Here is a 26,697-nt window from a genome sequence, read left to right on the forward strand (position 1 = left end):
TTGATTTATGTAAAGGGATTTACTGTATAAGGTTGCTTTTTGCAAAAAGGGTTTATTGATACGTAGGGTTGCACAATGAGTGGGATGGGCTGGCCTGAAGGGTAGCTTGTAGCCTGTCACGTTATGTACAAAATTGATTGGGTCATCTCGTACTCATATGTGGCTCTTTTCATGCCTGTACAAGTATGGACTGGTTGAGCTAGCTTACCCATTTTGTGTATGCCCAAATAAAAAATTTAAAAGTATAACATATCCTAGATAAAATTAAAAAAAACAAGAAAGAAAAAAAAATCTAAGAATCAAAATAAAAACCAACTACAAAAAACTAACATTAAATAGTCAGAGGTAAAATAAAAAAATGAAAAACATAAACAGTATAGCATATTCCTAATAAAATCAAAAACTAATAAGATCACAAAACATTCTTATGAATGTAAGAAACATCAATAAATTGACAAGGAAAAAAGGAAAGAAGATGATGAAAAGAAAGTTAAAAAGACGAAGAAGGCAAAATCTTGATCTCCAATCTTGAATAGGAGTATAAAAAAAAAGCAAAGAAGAAGAAGAAGTCATAAGTTAGCGAAAGTATACTCCACTCCTTCTCTCTACATTCTTCCTCTCTCTCTCTCTCCCCCTCTCCCCTCCATTTCTCCTCTGTCTTCCATCCAAATTCTAGATTTGAAATTGCTATTAGATTCCTCTCATTTTTCGCTGCACGACCTTCTAAATTTCATCTTCAATCTCTTCCATTTATTCCGTGTGATCTTATCAGGTAACCTCTACCCATAAGCTGTCAAATTGCAGCGGGGGTGAGGTCCACTTCACTGGCAGTCATGGTCATGATCACAAAAGGTGGAGTCATAGAGAACAAGACATGGTCACGACTACAGAGTATAAACAAGTATGAGATGACGAGGGTAGCACGAGCACGATGAAGCAGGTAGACAAGAGCAAGAGTGAATTCAATGTGGGACAAGGAGACGAGATCGACTGGGACTAAGAGACAAGATTGCAAGCACCAAGTGGCTAAGGAGTAATTGAGAAGAGAAAGGGTGGTTGAGTAAGACACTTCAAGGGTTTTTCTCTTTTGTTTGCTTGTCCCTCCCTTGATAAATGCAACGTTCAAACTTCAGTTCCATATTTTTTTTATTTTTTAGTATTAATTTATAAATGTGAAGGGATGAGCAGCCCAAGAGTTAACTTGTAACCTATCCCATCTACTTACGTTAAAATTGGGTTGGCCCGTAAATTTAGCCTGCTTATATTTTTTTAATGGGTAGGTTTTAGCTTGCCCTTTTTAATTAGGTCTAGGCGAGTTTGGTAGGTCATAAGTTGTTTACTCACCACTGCTGATATGGTTGATCTTTATATATAGGGTTATATGGTATGGCATGCCTTTTGCAAAGTGGTTTATTTATACAAGAAAAGATTTTATGTGGATACTTGTTCACAAATTAGACAACATACCTAAATGAAATCATTTGACTTTCATGTAACTGATAGTTTATTAATACAAGTTTTTCATTTTCTTACATAATATTGTTCATCTCCATGCAAGATGATGTTAATTGCCTTACCTTCATTATTTGTTCCATGACTTAATGTTTATTTTATTCTATTTAAATCATGTTAAGGCGAGTTATTCATTTGCATAATACTTTTATTCATTTCCTTACGAATCATTGTTCATCAATTTATTAGAGTTGTTTATAATGTTACTTTCACTTGATTTTATTTCAAATGTTGCTCTCATATTAAAAAGAGTTGTTCATGTGCATATGTACTATTATTCATTTCCCTATGAATTGTTGTTCATTAGTCTATTAGAGTTATTTATAATGTTACTTTCACTACCAAATGTTGTTTTCATGTTAAGATAAGTTGTCCATTTGCATATGCACCGTTGTTCATTTCTCTATGAACTGTTATTCATTGGCCTATTGAAGTTGTTTATAACATTACTTTCACTTGATTTTATTCCAAACGTTGCTTCTATGTTAAGATGAGTTGTTCATTTATGTACGTACCATTCTTTATTTCCCTACAAATTGTTGTTCATTGGTATACAGGAGTTGTTTATAATGTTACTTTCACTTAATCTTATTCCAAGTGTTGCTTTTATGTTAAGACGGGTTGTTCATTTGCATACATACTGTTGTTGATTTCCCTACAAGTTATTGTTCATTGGCCTACTAAAGTTGTTTATAATATTACTTTCAGTTGATTTTATTCCAAGTGTTGATCATGTTAAGACGAGTTGTTCATTTGCTCACGTACTGTTGTTCATTTCTCTACAAATTATTGTCATTTTCTATAAACTGTTGTTTATTGGCCTACTAAAATTGTTTATAATATTGTTCTAACTTGATTTTATTTTAAGCATTGCTTTTACGTTAAGACAGGTTATTCATTTGCCTACGTATTGTTGCTTATTTCTCTATGAATTGTTATACATTGGTCTAGTGGAGTTGTTTATAGCATTACTTTAACTTAATTCTATTCTAGATGTTTACTTTTGTGTTAATTAGACAAGTTGTTCACTTATGTAATGTTGTCTATTTTCCTACTAACTACTACTTTATTTTATTAACTTATGATAGGGTTTTGTCATTTTCCACAGCATTTTAATTTCATTTTAGTACCCTTGGATTGAAGTGAATTTTCAAAGTTTCTGGAATTCTTTTTTATTAACTATGGTCAATGGGTCTTAAATGAAATTTTTCCTTAATGATTTTTATAGAAACAAGAAAAAAGAAGCCAATAAAGAGATTGCTTGACTCTGGTCTAAAAAGGGATAATAGAAATGAAGAACCACTAAAATGATCAGAATAAATTGAATACTTGTTAAAACTTGAAGCTTCACTTGTCAATTGTTAATGCTTATTTGTTAGATGTTGATATTATATCATTTCAAAGGTCCTCCAATGATATTCTCCCTAAAAAAACAGAACTGGCATATATATAATCTTGTCTTGTCCAGATTATTAATTAATCATAGCTAGCATAAATGCAGAAGCTTTTGTCAAAAGAAGCTCTTATCCTGATCCAATATAGATGGCTTGTTCTTCAAAATTAGTAGTTTAACTTGATTTTATACCCGTGCAATGCGCATAATATTAACTTTTAGTTGTAATATAAAGGAATGGAGAGCAGGAGGGGATAAACGATTTTAATGAGTTTGATTTCTTAAAATGAGTGGAAGATTAAATTTTCAATATAGATAAAATGCAAAGGAAATAAGTAAATAAAATTACTTACAAAATTTAAACCACACTTATCTATATAATTAGAAAAATTACTCAATACCCTGCATTTTAAATTAAATAAGGTTTTTACAAATTGTCATATATTGTGATTTAGAAAAAAAATATTTTTTAATATTGGTTTCATAGACATTACTCATTTTTTCCATTATGAGCCCATACCCACCTTGTTATAAAGCGTTACAATCCTTTATTTTCATTGAATATAGAAAAAAAAAAGAGGTCGGATGGTTCGATGCAAAATACAATAGAGGGAGGGATTTTTTTAACCGAGTGATGAAGTTAATGTAAAATACATCTTTCAAAAGTATTGGTAAAGTTAAAAAAAAAAAAACCTGAAACAAACTTGAAAATTAAGAAAATTGTTGATATTCGTCCCTATTAGGCGAGACAGCCAGGCATGGGAGGGAGCCCAACCTAATTGACCCAACAAAAGTTAACCAGTGCGGTCTTGTTTGGTTAATTTTCTAGCGCGCGCGTATTCTTACTTGTAAAAAATTTGGCACACTCGATCGTACTTGAATAATGCTTTTAAAATTATACAGGAAGTGACTAATATTTGCAGTTTGAAAATTGGAATGCGCGATTCCAATCAGCAAAAGCGGAGCATCTGAGCTTTTTTTTTTTTTTTTTTTCTCTGTTTTATTTTTTTATTTTAAAAAGAAACAAGAAAGCAGAGTCGGGCCCCCTGAAGATTTGATTTCAGATTGATGAAAACCTTGAGCAGTCTAGTCAGGCATCTCGCAGAGCTGAAAATTCTAGATATCTGTTATTCATCTTGTCCTCATCCGTTGTTGATTCAATTGTTCTTTCCTTCATCCCCATTAGTATTTTTTTAAAAAACCATATTCAATAAAATTCGATAATTAGATGGCGTCGTTTAGTTTTCTTTTTTTAGGAAATATCAAATCAGAGGTTATTTAGGGAGATAATATAAAGGAAAATGATAAATAAGTTTCAAAATAATTAATTAATTAATTTAAATTTAATCTTAATTTTTAAACTTCAAGAACTTAAAAGTTTGATTTTTAAATTTTACAACTTCATTATAATAATTTTACAATTTGTGTTCTAAATTTTAGTAGAAAAATAAATTTATTTATTTTTTAATTATGTTAAAATATAAAAAATAAGTTGTAAATTTATCATAATAAAATTGTAAAATTGAGAGTTATAATTATAAACTTATAGAGTTTAACACTATTAATTCTTTTAAAAAAGGGCTCTCTTTTATCATTCTCCCAAAATATAAATGCCTCAAGCAAAAGATATTGTACCAAGAAACATAGAGGACGTGCTCACAGCAAGAACCATAAAGTTAGAAACCCATACATGTGAGTACTGAGTGGGATATGTGAAGTGATTTAGAAATATAAGAAGAAATTAGCTCAATGATCAAACGACGAGGGTGAGACGGCGCGTGAATAAAAATTAACATTTAAAAATATATACATGCGTGTGGGCGTGTGAGGCAGCAACGAAGCCTGCGCGTGTTGCAGATTGATTTCGTTTTGTCTTGGGCCGTAAAAATTGAGATTTAAACATATAAGACATGCGTTTGGGCCTGTGAGACCGCAATGAAGCCCGAGCATGTTGTAGATTGATTTTCCAGCCTGAGCCCAAACAAAAGTAGCCCTGAGATGAGATGAAACAACAGGTTGTGAAATTCCAAAACAACCCAAAGGTAGGATAAGAAAGAAGAGACGAGCAAAGTCCAACCACTCGTTCATCTGCTTCACCATTTCCTACCATCCCATGAAGCCATGGACATGTCACTCGAGCACCGGCTCCATCTCTTCAATCTCACCCTTCCTCACCATCCTATCGACGCCCAAGCACTCTGGCGCCTTCTTCCCTCCGCGACGACGTTTGCTCAAACTCAATCCCATCGCTTGTAGTGCCCCTGATAGTGGCGACACAAGCGTTAACGATGGTGGTAACGGCGTGCCGGACTCGGTTCAGTCACCGACCATGCCACCGCCAGGAGCTGTGGAAGTACGCTTCAGAAGAAGGTCAAGAAGGCAGGCCAGGCAAGAGAGGGGTGACGGAGCCGCCTCGAACGCCGCGCAATCTGCCAAGGCGAAGGTTTCAGGGAGTAACCCAAAGAAGTGGGAGGACATGAGCTTGACAGAGAAGGCAATTGAGTCGTACATGGGAGAGAAGGGTTTACTGTTTTGGCTCAATAAGTTTGCATACGCTTCCATCTTCATAATGATAGGGGCTTGGATTTTGTTCAGGTTTGTGGGGCCGTCCCTTAATCTTTACCAACTGGATTCTCCTCCGCTCTCCCCTTCTTCTATATTCAAGGGATCTTCGTGATCTCTCAAGAGTTGTGACTTCTCAGTACTGCTTCCTCGGACGAACATATTGGTTTGCTTTTCATCTTGATGCACATAACAAGATTATGTTACTCTTCACAGAAGTAGAAGTACAATGATCAGGAGCTCATGATCAAATATTCCTTTTTCTCTGCATGATTAAAGTCGCATAGAATATATGATTTTCATGTCCAAATATCCTATTCTTTAATCCGCGGCCCATAACAAATGAAGAATGGAAGATAACCTATAGCTTCAATAGCCCAACCAAAATCTTGTTTATAGTAAATGGAAAATAAATGTAGCGAGTGTACATCTTTCAAAGACTTAAAAACAATTCAATGCTGGAAATCCAATATTGTTCCACCACAACACTGACTGCTTGCATGGGTGCCTTGCGGTGAGTTTGACAACTGGAAATAAAGGTCAATCTCTGTTCAGTTCAATTTTGATTACCGACTATAATACAATATAACCAATCCCATCCACCCAAGTCTGATAAGCCTGCAAAAGAAAAGTTCTGAGTTCAAAGAGCCATCTCTTAATGAGCTTAATGACAGGAGGAGGGAAATCTTAAATTCATATACATATACATAGAGCCAATTAAATACGTCATCCACTAGCATCATGGCATCAGCCTTATTGTCAAATTAAAGAACAACCTGTAAAGGCTGTAATCCGAAAAGATAATTGTCCTTCCTGCAATCTGTATACATCAAATCTCCCAGAAGCGTCAGTAATGTTAAGAACACGGCCAGAACAAAAGGATGCCGTGCATATGTTGACCGTCATGTCGAACGCCCAACAAATGCACAAACAAAAAGCAAAAAGATGTCAAACAAGTTTTTGACCTGGAATCTCAAACAAGTTGACAGCAAGCCCTTCTTCTCGATTTGTCACATGATATCAAATATCAAACAGCCATACTAATACAGCGCATTGTTTTATTGCTGATGGAAAAGGCCAGCAATTTATGAAAAGCGCATGTCTTAATGCTTGGTGGCATGCTTAGAACTGTCTTGAAGAGTTACAAGGTTCTAAAGCAAAATTAAACAGCAGCAGAAAATTAATGAGCTGAGCGAGATAACTTTGTTGTAGTGATATACTGTATAGTACAATAAGAGAAGGGGGAAAGTATGCCGAATACGACTCTAGAATTTAATATCACTGTGGGCAAGAGAAATGGTTGCCGAACAGCTTGCCAGCTTAAAGCAAACTATCTGAATCAAGCCAAGCTTTAACCGTGCAAATCTTTGTCTCGAAACTCATAGCATGCAACTAACTAGCATCTATCCATGTTGTAAAACAGCGCTCAGTTGTTAGTTCCAAGCTAATAAATGTTCCGGATGTAAGCCACGGTGAAATTATGAAAGAGACCGTTCTCATATGGTCATATGATACACCACGAGATGACTAAAGGCCAATATATTCCAACTCCTTTCCGCATAGTTCACACCAAAAAGGAGGAGGTTACACAAACAGATATCTAATGGCCCTACAACCACCCCTAAACCTCAAAGGAAAAACCATACTTTAAATAGGAACAAGAAAGATGGCTAGTATGAAGGCCATCTCATAAACAAGGAATGAATGCTGACTCATGAACCTTAGCATACATGCCAAATTTATCAAAGGCCTGCCAACTTTAAGTCACAAGCACTACATCAACTCATCCAAGGACGGATCCAGAACCCATTCAAAATTTGAAGGGGGGGGGGAATGCAAGACTATATTATAATGGGGGACCAAAGTTAATATTAGCATTTTTAACGAACAAAATCAATGCAAATTAAACCCAACTTTTGTACCGGGGGGCACCCCTGCTTGTCCCCCCTAAATCCGTCACTGAACTCATCATTTAAATTTACTCTCTGGGATCCCATATAAGCAGACCACTGCATACAAATGACTAGCACACTAAAAAAATTTCATAGAACTGGAAAAAGAAGGGGTCAGAGTGGAGGGAGATTCAAAACCCTGGAAATTCAAAGTCAAGTATAAGAGAAACGTCGAAACAGTGAGGGGAAAGTAAACAGCGAGGGCCTAATTTGTGCTTGTTCGATCTCCATTCTGTAGTGTCAACTGGGGCAATTTTTTCTTTTCTTTTGTTTTTTTTTTTTCGGTTGGGGGGGGGGGGGCGGTTGGTTAGACTCCCGACCAGAGCAACAGAAGGCGGGATTGCTTCATAAAATGATCGCAGAAGCAGAACCGCATAAAGGCATGGTTTCAGTTATTAATATCAAAGCCACAGCAATCCCAGTCCTTCTTCTCATTGATCCGTATCAATACGACACGCTTTCAGAATAAACGAAGCGTACGGAGCGAGGGAGGGAAGCAATAAAAATGAGGGCATTTGGCTTTGGCATTTTGGGAAGTCAGGGTGGAGAACGCGGCAAAACGGATATGTTATTCTCTTCCGCCAAAATCCCTCCGCTGCGGCTGCAATGGCCATTCTTGTCAGTTACATTACATGTTTGGTAGATTTATAATTTAGTTGCTATACTTTCTCCACCTAACCTATGATATTTTACTTGTTCTATTCTTTTTTAAAGTTTCATAGTCTTCCAAAAAAAAAAAAACAATGTCATCGTATCATAACCATTAAATAAAAAATTCGTAGAAATTTGAGAAATGAGTTAAAAAGATTCCAGTTTTTATATTGAATGTTTTTTTCAACCGCTAACGTTTTATTAAGATGATAATTTTCGTTTCTTCTTCACTGACTAGAGAAGAGTTTTTTCTACCGCTACTAGCCAGAGAAGAGTTTTGATGTACATGGTTTTAGTTTTCCATTTCCCATGTCATTGCTTATATAGTACAAATTGCATTGTTCATGAATCATATAATATATTGAATTAAGACTCTATATTATAGGACAATTATCTAAAAATAAATCTTGAAGGACACAACTTATTTTAAATTTCATTTATGTAATACACGATATCCTTATTTATTATGAGTCCAAATTAAATTATGAGTTGAACCTTGAATTTTTCAAACAAAATATCACAGGGAAGTTCTAAATATTAAGTCATGAGTTTAAAAAAAAAAAAAAGGTTTATGGGCAGCACTCTAATCCCCTCTTCCCCTTATTCCACCCAAAAAATATAAAGGAAAATCTTACTATCATTGGAATATCAATGGATGACTAACATGTTTTTTAAATTAATGGAAACAATTTCAGACCTTCTCAACTCGTCTTACATTTGACTGAATCTAGAGATAATATTTTTAAATATAACTGATAATAAAGAAAATAAATTTATTATTTAAATGTTACTTCTCCAATTATTTTTATAAATTATTTCTATTAATTTTGTTAATATCAATGCAAAAAATATATATAAAGAATGAAAGTGTGTAAAATTTTAAATATATCTTTATATAATAAATCTAAAAAATAATACCATGTTATTTTTTTTGTGAAAGATAATTTTAAAAATACTTGTTAAATATTATATAAAAAGCATCACTTTGACTTATAAATGAAATTAATTTTTTTTAAATGTGATTTATAAGTAAAATTAAAGGATTATAAATTAAAATTTTTAAATTTGGAATGTTAAGATTCCTTGACAAGGATGATATCGAAAAGAGAACGGAAGCAATTGAATTGTTGGAAGTAATTACCATGTTTTGAAGTCAAAGTTAACGTAAAAGACGAATTGATATACAAAATTGATGGCAAAGGCATTGTGTATGGCAATATCTGTCTATATATTCTCAATAATCATCGCATATGGGCACTTCTAATTTAAAAACCGGGAAACGGAGATTAGAGAGAGAGAGAGAGAGAGAGAGGGAGAGGTAAAAACTGAAAAGCCAAAAGGGGAGGGGGGGCAAGGAAGCACCTACTGGTCATCTTCAGATTTTTGGTTCAGATTGCCTTCTTTTTTCCACAAGAAAGAAGAAAAGCGTGCCGCTTGGAAGAGCACGATCCAACTCCGACCAGGACGATCCTCGCTTCTCATCCAAGCACGCCCCCTATCTCCCTTCCTCCCATTCTCTCTTCTTCAATCCCATTGGTACGCTGCCCCTTGCAAGATTCCCTCTCAATTCTCTCTGCTTCCCCCCGCCTTCCTTGTTTTAGCGTTCTCAGCCTGCCATATCATTTTTTAGCTACTCTTGATGGGTATTTTAATTTCTGATCTCTCCGTTTCATTTTTCTGTATTAGGGTTCAATTTCATTTGTTTATATCACTTTGAAGCAGCGAAGACCCAAATTCGTGGTATCTCAGTTTCTCCTTTTCCTGTCAATGTGGTTATTAGGGTTTTTAGTTTTTTATTTTATGTTCTGTGAGTTCATTGTATTGAGATAACTTGATTGATGTATTGCTTTGATGATGGGTGCTGTTTGGAATGCTTTGAGGGAACTCTGAACTGTAACAGCTTCAAATTTTAGCTTCTTTCCATAGGAAAAAAATGGTTCTATCAATGAAAAATACTTCGATGTCAAATGTGTTTTCATGTTATGCTTTGTATTATTAGAAACGAAGTAATTTTTGGCAACAAAGGCGCAGCTACACAGCAGTTACTCCGTGGCTTTACTTTGCCCAGTGACATCTAGTTTCACCAATAGGTGTACTCGGATATACTTGTGCTAGCGAACATCATAAAGTTCAGTATCTGAAGGACTATTATAGTATATGTGCTGTATGGTGAAGACATTATGAAGTGATAACTGGACAAATGATGGATACAGACGTCCTGCCAATTTGATTTGAAGTCTATTGAACATTTAATGTCTTATATCGATTAAGTTCTTTTCCAGAGTTCGTATATAGTTTGATGGTGTAAATTTTCTGAAGCTTCAAAACAGCAGCATGTACGCTTGATACACTTTTGCTTTAGACTATCTGAAGTGTATTGATGAGTTTGATACGGTTAAATTGCATGTATAATTAAAGTTTAGAATAATATAGATATGCCATAGGCTGTGCTTTGATTTGTTTTATTCCAATATTTGTTCATCATATTGCATTGCTTTCTTTTAGTCCTGGAACTGTTTAATACTTATGCTATGCATGTCTTCCTTTGTGTTTCGTGGTAATCTGTCATACATCATTTGTCTTGGTATCATTGTAAATTTATAACATCTTTTCACGCCATAGATTCTTTAGGCTTATCTTTGTGCTGATACACTTACTTCATGACTAGAACTATTTTTATCATGACTATTTAAAATGTCAAGTTGTCATATTTCTATCCAACTTAAGACAGGGCATGGCAGCAAATGAAGATATTGACATGCCAGCTTCGAAGCCTGAGCCAAGCCAAACTGATGAATTGTGGAAGCAGGAGGTGGAAAGAAACCAATCTCAGCTGGATGTCCTGCGAGAAAAAGTTATGGAGGTCAAGGCTTGCATACAGGGTTCAGAGGAAGATGCAAAAAAGGAGTTAGATGTTCTGTGGCGGAGAGTCAAAACTACTGCTACATTATTGACCTATTTAAAATCCAAGGCTAGAATCATGGCTGTTCCTCATTTAGCCCACACATCTTGTGGCATCAAACAACTAGAGGGGGTAGGGCTTGTGGACAAAAATGGGATACCATTATCAGGTTGGTCTAGGAATGTTGATGTTTCTTCATTTGACAGTCCAGAAGAAGAATCTTGGATAGTAATGAACAGGCAGCATGGTTCAGTGGATGAACGAGATGCAGCTTATGTAGGTGAAATACTTAAGTCCGTTCAGATGGTTGCAGATGTGATGGAAACCCTTGTTAAAAGGGTTTTGTTGGCGGAATCTGAAACTGCAATTGAGAAGGAAAAAGTAACCTTAGGTCACGAGGAAATTAAGAGGAAGTCTGCCCAGTTAGAGAGTATGTCTATGAAATTAGAGGAGATGGAACGATTTGCTGTGGGAACAAATAGTATTTTGAATGAAATGCGGCAAAGGGTTGAGGATTTGGTGGAAGAAACCACCAGACAGAGACAGCGAGCTGCTGAAAATGAGCAGGAGCTCAGCAGAGTGAAACGAGACTTTGAATCTCTGAAATCATATGTCAGCAGTTTAATATCTGTAAGAGAAACCTTACTTTCTTCAGAAAAGCAATTTCAAACTATTGAGAGGCTGTTTGAACGGTGAGTATCTATGTGCTGTTTACAATATGCTTTCATTCTATGCCTTTTCAAGTGTTTGATCTGCATCAACTATTGATGCCAGAGTAAACTTCTTGCTTGATTTCTGTGGCTAACTATTGTTTGCTTGACAGCATGTCCATGTTTTTGGACTAATTGCTTAAATTTTGTTAAATTGTTTATTCTTTTGGCAAAACTTTCGGAGCATCACAGGTTGTTTAGTTAGAAAATGGGAACTCCTCTGTGCAATGTTCATTGTATCTTCATAATCATTATTTAACTATGTATATATATTTTTCATAAGTAGGGACACAGGAGTCATTTTCTACCTTCAAGGTTACTTTTCTTGTTCTATTTTTCATTCCATTTATTTTCAATTTGTTTAACAAGAGATCGTTTGTGATGGAGTGAGAAACATTGTTATATGTGCTGTGTTTATTGCTTTTATTTGAAGATCTCATCCTCCAATGAGCTATAATGTTCCTGTTGCATTTTGCTGAATGATGCAATTTTTGAGTGCAACATATGAACATCCTACAGGATTTGCTATGTTTATTTGTAGATATATGATATATCAGCTTCTAGGAACTTTCCATCTTTGTCCTTGTACTTAGGCATGTCTACCATGTTTGACTTTGGATTAATTTAGCTTGCATTTGTCCTGCTTCTTACTGCCTGCAGTAGCAACTGAAAACATGGGTTCTTAACTTTTCGTTGGTAATATATGATATATGGAATTTATTCTTGTATGATACAAAATGTTTCAATATGTTGATCCATGCATTTGCAATGTTAGTATCGTGCCTTTGAACGTGAGTCCTTTGTTCAAGCTGCTTTTCATGGATTCTTTAAATAATTTCGTTCTTCAAAGTTGGTTGAATTTGTTGGCGTTTCCTGGGGTTTTTCAAATGGAAACAAGTTCTGGTCACAAAGGCACAATTGATTTTTAAAAATACATTCAGTGGTTACTATCTCAGTTTAAAACGTTAATTTAAGCTCTCATGTCAGGTTAAAGCTTGTTAGTTGTTACTATGTCAGTTCATTAACTGATCTGTTCTCATATACAAATTTGGTTTCGCGCCTCTTGCATGAAGTTCTGTTTTATCTAGATATGTATTGTCTTACTGCTTGGCGTTGCTCTGGATCAGGCTAGTTGAAAAGACTACACAACTGGAGGGTGAGAAAATGCAAAAAGAGGCCGAAGTACAGAAACTCATGGAGGAGAATGTGAGGTTGAATTCTCTGCTTGACAAGAAAGAGGCTCAACTTCTGGCATTGAATGAACAATGCAAGGTAATGGCATTGAGCGCTTCAAACTTGTAGATGCTGTTGTACCTTACAGGTTGTTTGCATGATATGCGCCTCCGGCTTATCGCGGAAGGCATCCAAGGGGAGCTTCACTGGGTATTGCACTTATCAACTTGATTGAAGCCCTCTCGTCCTTAAGGAGCAGCAAGGAAGGACTACTTTCATCACTTGTGCCTTTGTTTCACTCTCCGGTGCCATGATTGTGCCTTTTGTTGAAATTAATCGTCAAAGACAATTTGTACTTGAAGTGGAAACTGGGTTTGCTCTTTTATAAGGGGAAAAAAGATTTAAGTTGTCAATATTTGCAGCAAATGTTGAAGACCACATCATAGATCGCGGTCATGTTGATATAATTGTGAGTCATGAGTGAACCAACAATCTTGTTTCAGGTTCAAAAAAGGAATCGTTGGGTTCTAATTTTAACTGACATTTAAAAGTGAAATTCTTATTTTGCATTGGTCTTCTAGAAGAATGAGTTGAAGGTGTTAAATTTAACAAGCTTATAATATTACTTTTTTGTTATAATTTAAAATCAAAATTGTGCTCATCCAGTTATACCTTGTAGCATCAAATTTTGAATCAGGAGAGTTCTCAATGTTTGTGAATCATTGCGCTGCAAAAGTTGTCTTTAGAGAAGGAACCAAGGAAGCTATTCATTTGGGGTAACGTAAATGGAAGGGTGGTGTTTTTGGTTTTTCTTTTGTTTTTTTTTTTTGTTTTTTGTTTTTTTGAGGGGGCGGGGGGCGGTGGGGACGCAACTTATCTGATGTGAATGATAAATTTAACACGTAAAGTTAAAGTATTTGAGAAATATGTATTTTTTGTCAGATTTGGGAAATATATAAACAAATATTGAAGATGAGATTAATGTTGATGCCAACATTTCAAACACAAGCATTTGTCCCGTTCATTTCTAACAAGGGTGTGTTTTCCAATTTTCTTGACCAAGATAAATATAATTTAGGGTTAACAATTAGAGTTGGCTCTTAAAGAGTTAGGATCTAAAAGGATTGAATAAGAAATTGCTTTAGGATTCTTAATTTTGAAGCTTATCCATAGCCTTTAAAGTTGTAGGGTTATGGGCTTCAGCTCTAATATGTTTTTTTAATTTAAAAAGCTTAATAAATACACTTATAATTCTAAAAAAAAGACATTAGACATAAAATTAAATCTAAAAAATAAATTTAAGTAAATTCATAACAAATCTATAAAGTTTAAACATTTAAATTCAATATCATAGCTACATTATCAAAATTGTGCGATCAATTATGAGTATAAACAATAGGCAACATTATTTAAAAGAAAAGAACTTTAATATTTTATCAAAATATATGAACCAATACTAAAAACTAATTCATTAGCCATAGTAATAATTAAAATATTAAAAATATCAATAATTATCATTGAAAGAATTGAAAATTGATGTCGATTGTTCTTTTACTAGTTCAATATCAAATTATGAGACTTGATATTGATTTACCCAAATAATTCTTTACTTCAAACTTATCCATAAAAAATCATACATACTCATAATTATTTTGATAATCCTACACTATAATTTGTAAAAGATTAAAAAAATATTACTTAAATGCTAATAAAATAAAATAAGATTAGAAAATAATAATTTTAATTGACAAAGCATTTAAAATATACATAAAATGTATCATCAAAAGTGATTGTAGTTATTGATAAGAGACTTGAAGTATGATAAACACTTAATGTTTTAAAAAAAATAAATAATCACACCTAAGACCAGTTCTTTTCAAACTCAAAATTTATTTATACCCTCTAATTTAATAGCACAATCTTAATTATTTTAGGATGTAAACGGACTAGTTTGATAGATTCAGCTTTTTTTGCCAACTCTGATCTCATCCCCTCAATTCTCATGAGTCATGGTAGAACCACGGCCCCAGCCAAAAATGTTTTTTGTCATCTTGCTTTCTTTCTCCATATGTAAGATGAGGTTTTGTCGAAGTCTTCAAGGGTATTTTGACTTGACAACGAAGTTTACACACGCCTCATTCCCTGATCCCAAATGCCTAGTGTCTACTGTAATAATGTAATCAGAACAATACTCAATCTTAGAACTGGACAATTATTTTTGAGAATCTTATTAATTTGGATGAGAAAGCTGCCTCTCAATTTTGAATTATTAATATTGCAAGCTTGCAATGACACATCAAGATTCAAGAGCATAAAATTATGAATTAAAAAGACAAAAATATCTTGAAATTTTTTCTTCAAGAGCACTTTTTTTTTTAATTATTAATATTGCAAGCTTGCAATGACTCACCAAGATTTAAGAGCATAAAAATTATATATTGTAAAAAAAATTATATTGTAAAAGAGATTATATTTAAGAGCATAAGAATAAATTATATTCATATAATTAATATATTGTTAAAAAAAAGAGAGATTACCTTGTACTGCATACTCGATCTCATTAAAATTTTAAGTATGAAAAACTTATAGTTTTTAGGAAAATATAAATTTTGATCCCTATACTTTGCTTGTATTTTGTTATTATTCCCTATATTTTTTTAATATTTTTGATCTCTGTATTTTTATTTTTTATTATTTAGGTCCCTCCATGAATAAAATATTAAAACCTTGAAAGGACTTAAAATAATGAAAAAATAAAAGTACAAGAACCAAAAATACTAAAAAAAAGTGTAGGAATTAATAGCAAAACACGAATAAAGTATAGAGACTTGAAATTATGTTTTTCCTACTTTTTAAAAGGAATTGCAAATATTGAAATTATAATTAATATAATTTCTGTTAACATAATTAATATATTTAATATATATATTTAATATACATACATACATACATACATAGATAGATATATATATATATATATATATAACTTATTCGGGGCAAGACGAGATGTCTTCAAAGTAATCCTTTATTTTATCTCGTCCCACAAAACCTGTCTTGCTTTTTTTAGGTCAGAAAAGATTCATTTTGATATGATCGAGATAAAATCAGATTAGTTGGAACAAATGCAAGATTGAACATGCTTAGATCATGTTGGGTTAGTAGAAAGGAATGGAATAAAATAGATTAAAAAAATTAATACAAAAATAAACCAAATTTCCTTTGTCCTCATAGTAAGTATAATAAAATTTATTAATATATATTATAAATGTGAAATTAACACACTTTTTAAAAATTTTATAAATCATGATTCTCAATTTCATAAATTAATTATCTTTTCTCCTATATAAATATGGTTTATTGTTTTAGTCATATTATTTTTATTTTTCATTTTCAATCCATTTCATCATAAATTTTTTTTAATAATCAAACGGGGCTTTGTCTAAACAGTTGAACAAAGATAAGAAATAATAAAAAAGGAAAGCCTTGGAGGGCGATTGAACGTACTCCTTTTAATTTTATTTATAAAAAATATTTTAAAAAATTTATTTAACTTTATTTTTAAATTATGGTGTGATTTTTTAAATAATATTTAAAAATTATTTTTAAATTTTTTTTATAAAAAATAATATGATATTATTTTTTAAATTTATTATATAATAATATAATTAAAATTTTATATACTTTTAATTTTTTATATTAATATTAATAAAATTAATAAAAATAATTTATAAAGAGAATTGAAGGAGTCCCTTCGCATACGTAGAAGTGGTAGTAATTTTTGGGCGCTGACTTGGTATGGAGGACAAAAATGAAAAGCTACAGAAAATTAGAATGTCAGCAAGAACAGAAAGACGGCAAAGGAAAGCCAGGCGCAGCAAACGCAGCACAGTACGCCCTCCACCTCCACTGTCTCCTCTCTAACCTCTCAAAACCCTAACTCCTACCCTTCTTCCGATCATCCCTTGCCTGTATTTCTCACAATTTTTACTGCATAATGTCTCACCCCTTGCCCCTCAGAAAACAAGCTGATCACGTCCCCGATGATGGCTCCTCTGCCTCTAAGCTATCTCGTCTCAAAATTGGATTACCTTCTGATGACGCTGACAAGAAGGTGATCATTCCCTCCCCCCCTCTCCAGTTTTTGCTTACAATTTCTCAACCCTATCACTCCTACGTTATTGTTTCGCTTCATGTTCGTTTTGAATTGACTCGAGAAGTTTGGTTTATTGTTCTTGGAAATTTGATTTCTCTTTTTATAGATAGTTATCATTTCTGGATGTTGCAGAATGCAAATAAGAGAGTTAAAGATGTTGAAATTTGTGTTCCAATAGTATATGGGACTATAGCTTTCTATCTTGGCAGGAAGGCTAGCGAGTAAGTTCGATCGCTGATTGTCTGGGTCCCTTCTTTTTTTATGCGTCTATGAATTTTGCAATTGTCTCTAATGCCTCACTGATTCCAGGTCTCAATCGCATAAGTGGATGGTCTATGTACGTGGGGCGTCGAACGAAGATCTTGGGGCGGTCATTAAGCGGGTTGTATTTCAATTGCATCCTAGTTTTAGCAACCCTACGAGGGCTGTTGAATCACCGCCATTCGAACTATCGGAATGCGGCTGGGGTGAATTTGAAATCGCCATCACCCTCTTTTTTCACAATGATGTCTGCGATAAGCAGTTGGATTTGTGAGTCATTTGCTCTGAATTTCCGATATTAGATTGGCTGATTAGCCGAGAACTAATTTTTTAACATATTTTAAGTAACTAGAACATCAATAAAATCTTTAAAAAGCACGACCATCAATAAAATTTAAAGAATAATTGCACAGTAATTACGCAGTTACCTCGGATTGAAATTTTATATATAGGTATATATTGTTTACTGGATTACTGGATTTTTTTCCTAGGTACCACCATTTGAAATTATATCCAGAGGATGAATCGGGTCCGCAGTCCACCAAGAAACCTGTTGTAGTTGAATCTTACAATGAAATTGTTTTTCCTGACCCGAATGAAGCTTTTCTGGCACGTGCGCAGAATCACCCTGCGGTTATTGTGCCTCGGCTTCCTGCCAGCGTTAATCTACCCAGTCGTGGTGAGTTTGTGAGTAGTGCTGTGGCAATATTTTATTTTCCAGAAGTATTCATTTGATCGATTCCCCACCCCCACCCCCCCTCTTGCTGTACCAGTTGAGAGGGTCAGTGAAAACGACGGAACTGATACCAAAGACCATCCTCTGAGCCAGTGGTTCATGAATTTTTCAGAGGCTGATGAGCTTTTAAAGCTTGCAGCGGCACGCCAGCAGGTCGAAGTTACTAACTACCTCATTTTTTGTGTTAGAAAGCATTTCTTAGAGCAACATTATGTTATGGTAATTATATTTATTTGAAAACATCATCGATTCCCTGATCCATTCTTCACTTGTTTGGTAAGACTACTTGTTATTTATAAGCTCTTTTATTTATTTATTTTTGTATTTAACGTAAGCTATTTTATTATACTCTGAGATGATTGAATTGCCTGCATTATGTTGTCCCAAGTATTTTAGGAGGCTTTTATCATACGGTGAATTTGGTGAAGTGTGTGGCTCTTGCTTTTTCCCCTGCCTTGCACTTTCGGGGATTGGGCACTAAATGAGGACCCATTTTCTGTTCCTGTTGCATTGGCACATGTGGACCTCTATTTCTATTGGGAAAATTCAATTTTTCCCTTTTTGCATTAAAAAAAAAAAGAAAATTCCCTCTTTCATCTTGAATCAATATCTCACGTGCAAGACCATATTGTAATTGTAAACATGGTTGGGGTTTCTGAGCTGGTAATATTTCCAATGTGCTAGGTGCAAGCTCACATTGTTAAGCTGAGAAGACAGTTGAGTTTGATGGACGGGTTGACTCCGCTGTCAAAACCAGCCTCTGGTTATGATTTCTGAATGTACATGATTTCTGTTGAAAATTTGTGGAGTCAATATCTTTTAATATGTACAATATTGAATATTGGTTCTACATGATCATCTCTGTTAATATGCATATCATCTCAACACGAAAGACTCTGTAGATTGAGTCGAATCTTTCGATTTGTAGAAGGCAAGAGATTGCCCTCGTTATTTCTCAGCAAAGCATATGGTACGTGGCAGTTGTGTAGCAAAATAGATTATCCTTTTTTTTTTTTTGATTTGGTATTCTGCATAACTATGCATCGGCAATACCATGAGGGATGATGGCCAATAAAAGGAAATACTATATGAGATGCAAGTTATTATTATTATTTTTGAATTTCCAGAATAGGAATATTTTGCCAATGACAATAATAATATTCTATAAAATTAAATTCAGTTTAGATACTTGTAGATGGTCATGCATTTCATCACAGCAGAATTCACACTTGCTGCAACGAAATGTGTGCAAATTCTCAAGCAAGTTGCTGACAAATAACAGAAAGTTAGGTAAGCTGCAAGGGTGAGCAAACCTAAATAAAACTGATCAAACCAAATCAATTCAATCAAAATTAAATAAAACTGATCATTAGTAAGGTTTGGTTTTATAAATTTAAAAATTAAATGATTTGGTTCAAGTTTTTATTTTGTTCATTTGAAATCTTAACCAAACTTGAACCATGTTTTTTTATTTTTATATTTTTAAGTGTGTTTTTTTATAATTAATATTAGACTATTAATTAGTATATATTATTTTTAAATTTTAACCTTAGTTAAAGTTCAGTCCAAATTCAAGAAACTTTAATAGAATCACTAACCCTACTTTTCTCAATTTTGCTAATTACTTTTAGAGTAAAAGATGGTCCAAACTAAGGAGATATGTATTGCCGTTGTTGATTAGGAAAAATCAAATACTACTTCATTTCTCTTTGTAAGAGAAACTATCACTTTTTACTTTTTTTATATTAACAAAATTACATATTTCAAGAAGCATTTATTACACATTTCTTAAATCATCCCTCATAATTTATATTAACAAGAAATAATTAATGCATGTTTATGTTGATTAACATAGGGTATTTTAGTTTAATTTTTTTATTTTCAGACATAACTATTATAGTTAACTAATTTTATTAAACCGTATGATATAGTTTTTTCTCTTATATATAAAACGGAGGAAGTACAACACGACATGCTACTGGAACACATTTTTCTTTTATTGATTTAAAACAATTTTTTTCATTATAGACATTAAGATAATTTTTAATTAAATTTAACTCGTGTTAACGTTATTAATGCATATACTCTGATGTTTACTAATAATAAGATTTGAATATTTTTATTTTTGATATGATATTCATTTTCATTCATAAATAATAAAGTTGAGAATGTGACTTGATCTTGAAATATGAAAGGAAAAAAAAGATTCAAGAAAATATTAAAACTTGATTCATGTATGAACCAAACCGACCTTAATAAAATATCGATCAAGTTTCATTCTTTGTGCAAATCGATTGGTTCGATTCGGTTAATGTTTTGATCAAAATCGAACCAAACCATACCTTTGATCACCATTTGTGAGCAATGTCCTAATAAGTAATACTTACTCTATTTTTATTTATAGGAGAAACTATCACTTTTACTTTGTTTTTTTATATAAGTAAAATTACATTTTTCAATATGCATTTATTACAAACTTCATAAATTACCTCTTATAATTTTGTTATTCATAATCAAAATAAAAAATTAGTGAAGGCTTGATTAATGCAATTAATAAAAGATATTGTAATTCAATTTTTTTTATTTTCAAACACAATCAATATTATTAATTGATTTTCTTAAACTGTGGGATATAATTTTTTTTTCTTACAAATAGGAACAAAGGGAGTAACATTGATGAACCATGAACGAAACATGTTAATGAAACATTATCTTTAATAAATTATATAAATATGTGTGTGTGTGTATATATATAATTTTCTCATTTATGTATTGATTTATATATATTTTTTGGTTAAATCAGAAATATTTGAATATTTTATCTTTACCATTATTTTCAATTCTACTTTCGCTGATTAATATTATTTTCTAATAATACATAAATAATCCAATATGTGGTTTATTCAACTACAAGCAAGAGTAACACCATATTAGAGACTGTCTGAAAACTACTTTTCCTTCCTTACTTCTTTCTTTGGTTTTTTTTAAAATTTTTTTTCTGGAAAGAGAGTTAATTTTATTAATTGCAAAAATCAAAGTATGTACTTTCTATTAGAGCAACATGATTTGTACGAGGATTTGAATTTGATGACTGTATTTAGTATAGGCAATGAGTGCCTGTACAATAAAAATCATTAAAATCTGAATCAACAGTTGAATAAACTCAATCATTCATTAATCTTAAGTGAAGTATAAATTTATAACCATTGATTTAGATTTCAATGGTTCAGTCAATACGTATATTGAGTATAGTTACCAAATACAAATCCATTTGTATCATACTTGCGATGATTGTTCCTAATCCATATGTTGGAATATTTATAAAATGTGTGTGTGTGTGTTATAGATTTGCATTGATTAGATATTAAGCCCAAATATATTGATCTTTATAATTTTGTATGGACCATGATAGGTGGACCATACAAGATAACCCAATGGGTGGAGGCTTAACCTATAACCCTGTAGTAGTCAGTTATTTTCTATCTTGTAACTAACTGAGTCAATGATAATGTGAGATTAATTAATTAATTATTAAAGTAATTATTAATGTGATCCATATAATGCGATTATTCCATCTTCTCTATTATCTCTATATTCACTCTAAAAGCTATGGGAATTTACTAGGTTGTGTGTCTGCCTACACTTAAAATAGTCGAAGTACCATAATGAGTCATGAATTTTTCAGGTACGCACGTCACTTTATTTAAATCTTATTTGTCTTATATGAATTGAGACACTTATGGTAACATGTGGCATTAAAACTAGGTTACACATATTGTTTATTTGTTTGTTTGTTTGCAATATTTCAATTCAATATGTTTATAGAGATTATAAGAAACTAGATAGAAATTCGTTGATTTATTTATCATATTTATGCATTTTTAGTTCTCATTTCCATTATTATTAAATATGACAATGAAAATTAAATTCATAAGAGATTCGATTATCCTTTACAAATAAGCTTGATGCCTATTGTTGCTGTAATCTTGATCTCTTATTGTAGTTTTTTAGGCCACATGAGTATATTATCTCTCTCTCTCTCTCTCTTCCTTTTTTGGCTTCATCTGTCTCTATTGTCATTGCCATTGCGTCTTCAGAAATTGGCATAATTGAGTTAAGGTTCTTGTTTTTTTGCTATTCTATTTGCCACTGTCAATCACCAAAAGCTTTTGGTTTGCAACGCTAGTCTCCCAGCCTCATAGGTCATGCAGTAATGTCTAGTTTGTATTATCAGAAAATGTTGTGGATTTGTCGGAGATGGCTATCGGTAGAGAGAGCTCTAGGACTATTAGAGATGGCTGCTAGTGCATCATTGGTAACATTCGTTCCCTCTTGCTTTTGGTTTATGGCTTGGAGAGGAGATGGAACCGGGTTAGAAATCAGGTCCTGGGGATTCAATTTCATAGTGCCCGATTTAAAAAAAAATCATAAATTGCATTTTATGTACTAGATTAAAACTACCTCATTAACCCAAGATTTATAGAGTTTACTTCGTGACCTCATGAAATTTTTAGAAATTATAAGTTGATCTTTAACTTTTAGAATTACATTTTGCCCCCAAGTCTCTTCCAGAATTACCAATTTATGCTTGGATATCTTTTAAAATTTTACTTAAGTCCCAAATTTGTTCTCTACTTCCTAAAAGTACCTTAAGGATTTTTGAAATTATTTTGCTTTTTTGTCCTAAGATCATAAAGCTTGTAATTTTGTGAATTATTGGTGATACTTAAGATCTTGTAGTATTGGTAACAGACATACCCCATAGGTGTGATATTATTAATGTGATTTTGATTGTTGTCTTTGAGAATAGGCAAATAGTATTTTTTGATATATTAGATGTTTGTTATACCCCATAAATATGAAAAATTTAATACATTTTTTAGGTACAGACTTTTGTGTGAGTCAAATTTATGTGATATGAGAGCCTTCCTGGTGCATAATAATGATAGTTACATAATTAAAATTTATTTGTTGGAAATTATGTATTATAATTATGTTATACATGTATAATTATTTTTTCTCATATTTTGTTTTGCGATTTAAATTTTTGTGTTTTGAGTAACTATCTTTTGTTAAGGCCTTTAATGGGACTTACTAGTGCATGATAATAGTTGTATAATTGAAATTTCCTTGTTGAAAATTCTATGCTATAATTATGTTTTGCATGCGCAATTATTATTTTTCATATTCTGTTTTGCAATTTTAGTTTCTATTTTGAGCAACTAATTTTTGTAAAAGCTCTTTATGGGATTCATTATGATCACTTGTGAGAGTCCTTAAGTATATACCTTACAACTTTAAAAATTAGTTAGCTTTAAGAGAATCCGAACCAGAGGATCTCTCTTTACATTCTAATGCTTTAGACAATGCCTATAATAAATATTGTTATAAGTCCAATCAAATCTCTTTGGCAATGATTGAATTCACCATTAAAAAAAGGAATTAAGGATAATTTTTTTGGTGAGATATATTATGTAATGCTTGATAGCACTCAGTTATAACGAGACATTTAGTATTAAAAGGGGTATGTCTTAAACTTGTATGGGGTTGACCTAAGAGTATTTCTTGGTTTATAAAATTGTTACAACTTAAGTATGAATTCTTAACAGCTTCTTCTTCATGTAAGAAAAGGGAGAGATTGATGGATCATATAATATCAACAAAAGCCCATAAGAACTTTCAATCCCAGGGGTGAAGTGTTTCAAGTTTGGAACAATTTTGAAAGTTAAGGCTCATTTAAGTGGAGTTGCTAGATTATTGTCTTTTTATGAGCTTATACAATTTTAAATTTATGATGAGCTCTTGATACTTCGAGCATGTAAAATCCATTATATTGTAAACCATGTATATAATGTTCTACCATTAATAATCTAGCTTCATTAGAGGGATGAATAAATTATAGATATTTAAAATTTTCATTTCCACCCATATACTAAGGGCATTTACAAAAAAAAATTAGTGATATATTTCTATCATATTGTAAGAGTTATTTACATTTAGTGATTGTGTGCTCACCTATAGTGTGTCAAATCATGACAGTGTATTATATTTCAAAATGTTATATTGAAAATGAATTTTACCACCCCATATGTATGTCATTATCAATATAATTTATGTTTTAAATTTTAGAATTATCTATAAATACTATATTGGTAAAGGACATTGTCGGTATTAAAGATTGCTATTGTTGGTAGTTAGGCATTTACTTAGACAAGTTTGCAAATAAAGGTTTTAATGTTTTGATATTTCTTTTACCTTATAGCTATGGTGGCATTAAATACATTTTGTTGGAATTTTTTTTTTGATAAAGTCCTTAATTCATATTTGAATTGAATGCCCTATAATCTAATATCTGATATATAATAAGACAAATTATTTATATTAGGCTGGAAATCATAAATGAAATCTTCAGTTAAAGAAGCTTAATTTTAAAATTTATTAAAGGATTCATTGTTTATTGTTGCATGGGATCAAGAAGGTGCCAACTTTGTTTCTCACTGTCAAGTTAATCAAATTTGAATCTTACTTTCAAATAAATAGTGAGAGTCATAGGCTAGACCATTGGCCTATTTGTTAAGAGTACCTTTACCTAAGCATGTTTGTTCATTAGCTTCATTTAATGAGGATGAGGTTATCAAGAATCTACTTACTAAATTAAAACAATCCATGAAATATACTAAAGAGTTGGTTTTATTAAGATCATCTCACAGAATTGATATAAATGTAATACCTAGTTGAGAGTAATCATTTATGATTGACCAAATGAATAATGGTGACAATTACAAGGTACAAACCTTTCTTATTGTACATGGTGAGGACATTATCATACTACTCATAGATGTCATCATAATTTGCCATTAAATTATCTCAAACAAATAGAGACTTGAGGGAAGACTTGAAATAACTTAATAAGATGGTTTTGTATAATTTAGTTAAGAATATTTAATGTGCAACTATCTAAAACCATCTATGGGAATAAGCAAATATCTAAGTAGTGATATCTAAAGTTTGATGAGGCTATTAACTTCCTTTAATTTTACTTGAAATACTTCAGATTTGTATATATTTGTTAAATGTTGGGAAGAGCAGTCTTTTGCCTCTTATGCTCTATGTCAGTAACTATTACTAGCTATGATCAAGTAAATGAGACAACGTACTTGTGATCATGCCACTTTGATGTAAATTCTTCCGTCTGCCATATTTTATTCAAGGATTAATATCTATTTTAATATGTCTAAGTGCAACTTGGATTTTGTCTCAAGCAACCTATTTTAATCGAATGTTTAGACATCTAATGCATATTCCTAGTTTGATATTTGTTTAAGGGGTGTAAGGTTGCTTAAGTTTTCACATCTTCAAAATCAATGGTGAGGAGAACCATTTTAACCGAAAGGTATATGATACCTAATGTTGATTGTTAAAAATTTGATCCTCTTTTAAATTTATGATTATGAGGATTTAGAATGTGCATCCTATTATTCCATAATATAGAGAGGAGCTATCTTGTAAAAATGAGTGTATTAAAGACACTCACAACTACCTCAATTTAAAATTTAAAATTTAAAATATATATATTGCTTGTATTAAAGCCTTTCATTAGGTTATATAGTTGACAAAATCATTATTGGACATATATGTTTTGTTTTCAACAATTATGAACGCGATATTTTGTCTACCTTGAGCTTTTCTTAAAGATTTTGTTAGAGGATATTACACTCAGACTTATTTAGTTCACTTTTATGGTGAATGTATGTTTATGCATTTGTATGACCAAAGGCTTACTCATGTGGGTTTTATTGATCTTTTTGAGATAGTATTAGTTCAGTAAGAGTTTGAGTTGTGTCCTTTTAAGGACAATTGATGGTTTAAAGCCATTTTGCTATTATGCTCAATTTTGTTTTAGAAACAATGGGATGCTTTATATCATCTGTTTTCTCATAGGATTCAATAATTCATGTTTATGCATCTTGTATCACTTGTTTTCTCCTAGGACTCAGTGATGTTATATTGTTTCTCTACTTAGTTTCAGTTTTGGTTCAGAGATATTATGGTGGTTTATATCATTTGTTTCCCCATAGGATTTAGTAACTTTGTGTTGTCTCTTTATCGAGTTGTAGTCAAAGAATCCATTCTATGTTCAATCCAATTAGATGTGTTTATATCATTTATATCCCTATAAAATTCAATGATTCTGTTGTAGTATACTATATATGTCACTTATTTTTTCATAGAAATTAGTGACCTTATGTTATCTTACTGAGTTGTGTTTGAAATAAAAATTTTGTATTTTCTTCTATTTAAATTATGAGACATTATATTGCTTGTTTTCCCGTAAGATTCAATAATTTTGTGAGGTTTCATTTTTTGAATTTTGTTTGTGGCTTGTTTATACAATTTACTTAATTAATGCAATCCAAATAAGAGATTGTTGGAATATTTATTATATATATATATATATTATTTGCATTAATTAGATATTAAGTCCAGACAGATTGGTTTTTATAATTTTGTGTGGGCTATAATATGTGGACCACACAAGTAAGCTCAATGGGCAGAGGCCCGACTTACAATCCTATAGTAGTCAGTTATTTTCTATCTTTTAACTAACTGAGTTAAGGATAACGTGAGATTTAATTAATTAATTAATTATTAAAGTGGTTATTGATGTGATCCATATGATGCAATCAGTCGA

At 32.2% G+C, this 26,697-nt stretch overlaps 3 protein-coding genes across 7 annotated transcripts; all 3 read left to right on the plus strand.

Moving 5' to 3' along the window:
- The first annotated feature begins 4,976 nt into the window (after positions 1 to 4,976).
- Positions 4,977 to 5,777, plus strand: LOC129284339 (uncharacterized). The gene has a single exon (XM_054919781.1). The coding sequence runs from the start codon at positions 5,019 to 5,021 to the stop codon at positions 5,580 to 5,582; it is 564 nt and encodes a 187-aa protein (XP_054775756.1). The 5' UTR covers positions 4,977 to 5,018; the 3' UTR covers positions 5,583 to 5,777.
- A 3,552-nt stretch (positions 5,778 to 9,329) lies between these two features.
- Positions 9,330 to 13,392, plus strand: LOC129284335 (uncharacterized). Of its 3 annotated transcripts, none has more exons than XM_054919774.1 (4): positions 9,330 to 9,606; positions 9,757 to 9,810; positions 10,798 to 11,664; positions 12,810 to 13,392. In XM_054919774.1, the coding sequence occupies exons 3-4, from the start codon at positions 10,805 to 10,807 to the stop codon at positions 12,982 to 12,984; spliced, it is 1,035 nt and encodes a 344-aa protein (XP_054775749.1). In that variant the 5' UTR covers positions 9,330 to 9,606; positions 9,757 to 9,810; positions 10,798 to 10,804; the 3' UTR covers positions 12,985 to 13,392. The 3 variants fall into 3 exon arrangements, with proteins under 3 accessions (XP_054775749.1, XP_054775750.1, XP_054775751.1); XM_054919775.1 differs by having other exon boundaries at positions 10,802 to 11,664; XM_054919776.1 differs by lacking the exon at positions 9,757 to 9,810 and having other exon boundaries at positions 10,802 to 11,664.
- Positions 13,393 to 16,635: 3,243 nt separating this feature from the next.
- LOC129284337 (transcription initiation factor TFIID subunit 14b) lies at positions 16,636 to 19,117 on the plus strand. 3 transcript variants are annotated; one of them, XM_054919779.1, is made up of 6 exons: positions 16,636 to 16,966; positions 17,141 to 17,229; positions 17,318 to 17,539; positions 17,761 to 17,948; positions 18,118 to 18,158; positions 18,690 to 19,117. In XM_054919779.1, the coding sequence occupies exons 1-6, from the start codon at positions 16,850 to 16,852 to the stop codon at positions 18,780 to 18,782; spliced, it is 750 nt and encodes a 249-aa protein (XP_054775754.1). In that variant the 5' UTR covers positions 16,636 to 16,849; the 3' UTR covers positions 18,783 to 19,117. The 3 variants fall into 3 exon arrangements, with proteins under 3 accessions (XP_054775754.1, XP_054775753.1, XP_054775755.1); XM_054919778.1 differs by having other exon boundaries at positions 16,637 to 16,966; positions 18,043 to 18,158; XM_054919780.1 differs by lacking the exon at positions 18,118 to 18,158 and having other exon boundaries at positions 16,637 to 16,966.
- Positions 19,118 to 26,697: the final 7,580 nt, after the last annotated feature.

This window comes from Prosopis cineraria, unplaced genomic scaffold (genome assembly GCF_029017545.1).
Source record: "Prosopis cineraria cultivar Desert tree isolate PC_DT_omini unplaced genomic scaffold, ASM2901754v1 PC10, whole genome shotgun sequence".
Classification (NCBI taxonomy): Eukaryota; Viridiplantae; Streptophyta; class Magnoliopsida; order Fabales; family Fabaceae; genus Prosopis; species Prosopis cineraria.

Excerpts from the sequence above, each read along its gene's own strand:
- LOC129284339 (XM_054919781.1), top strand. The coding sequence starts at position 5,019 with ATGAAGCCATGGACATGTCACTCGAGCACCGGCTCCATCTCTTCAATC.
- LOC129284335 (XM_054919774.1), top strand. The coding sequence starts at position 10,805 with ATGGCAGCAAATGAAGATATTGACATGCCAGCTTCGAAGCCTGAGCCA. Across the intron at positions 11,665-12,809 it reads ATTGAGAGGCTGTTTGAACG|GCTAGTTGAAAAGACTACAC; the intron begins GTGAGTATCTAT and ends GCTCTGGATCAG.
- LOC129284337 (XM_054919778.1), top strand. The coding sequence starts at position 16,850 with ATGTCTCACCCCTTGCCCCTCAGAAAACAAGCTGATCACGTCCCCGAT. Across the intron at positions 17,540-17,760 it reads TGCGATAAGCAGTTGGATTT|GTACCACCATTTGAAATTAT; the intron begins GTGAGTCATTTG and ends TTTTTTTCCTAG. Across the intron at positions 18,159-18,689 it reads TTGCAGCGGCACGCCAGCAG|GTGCAAGCTCACATTGTTAA; the intron begins GTCGAAGTTACT and ends CCAATGTGCTAG.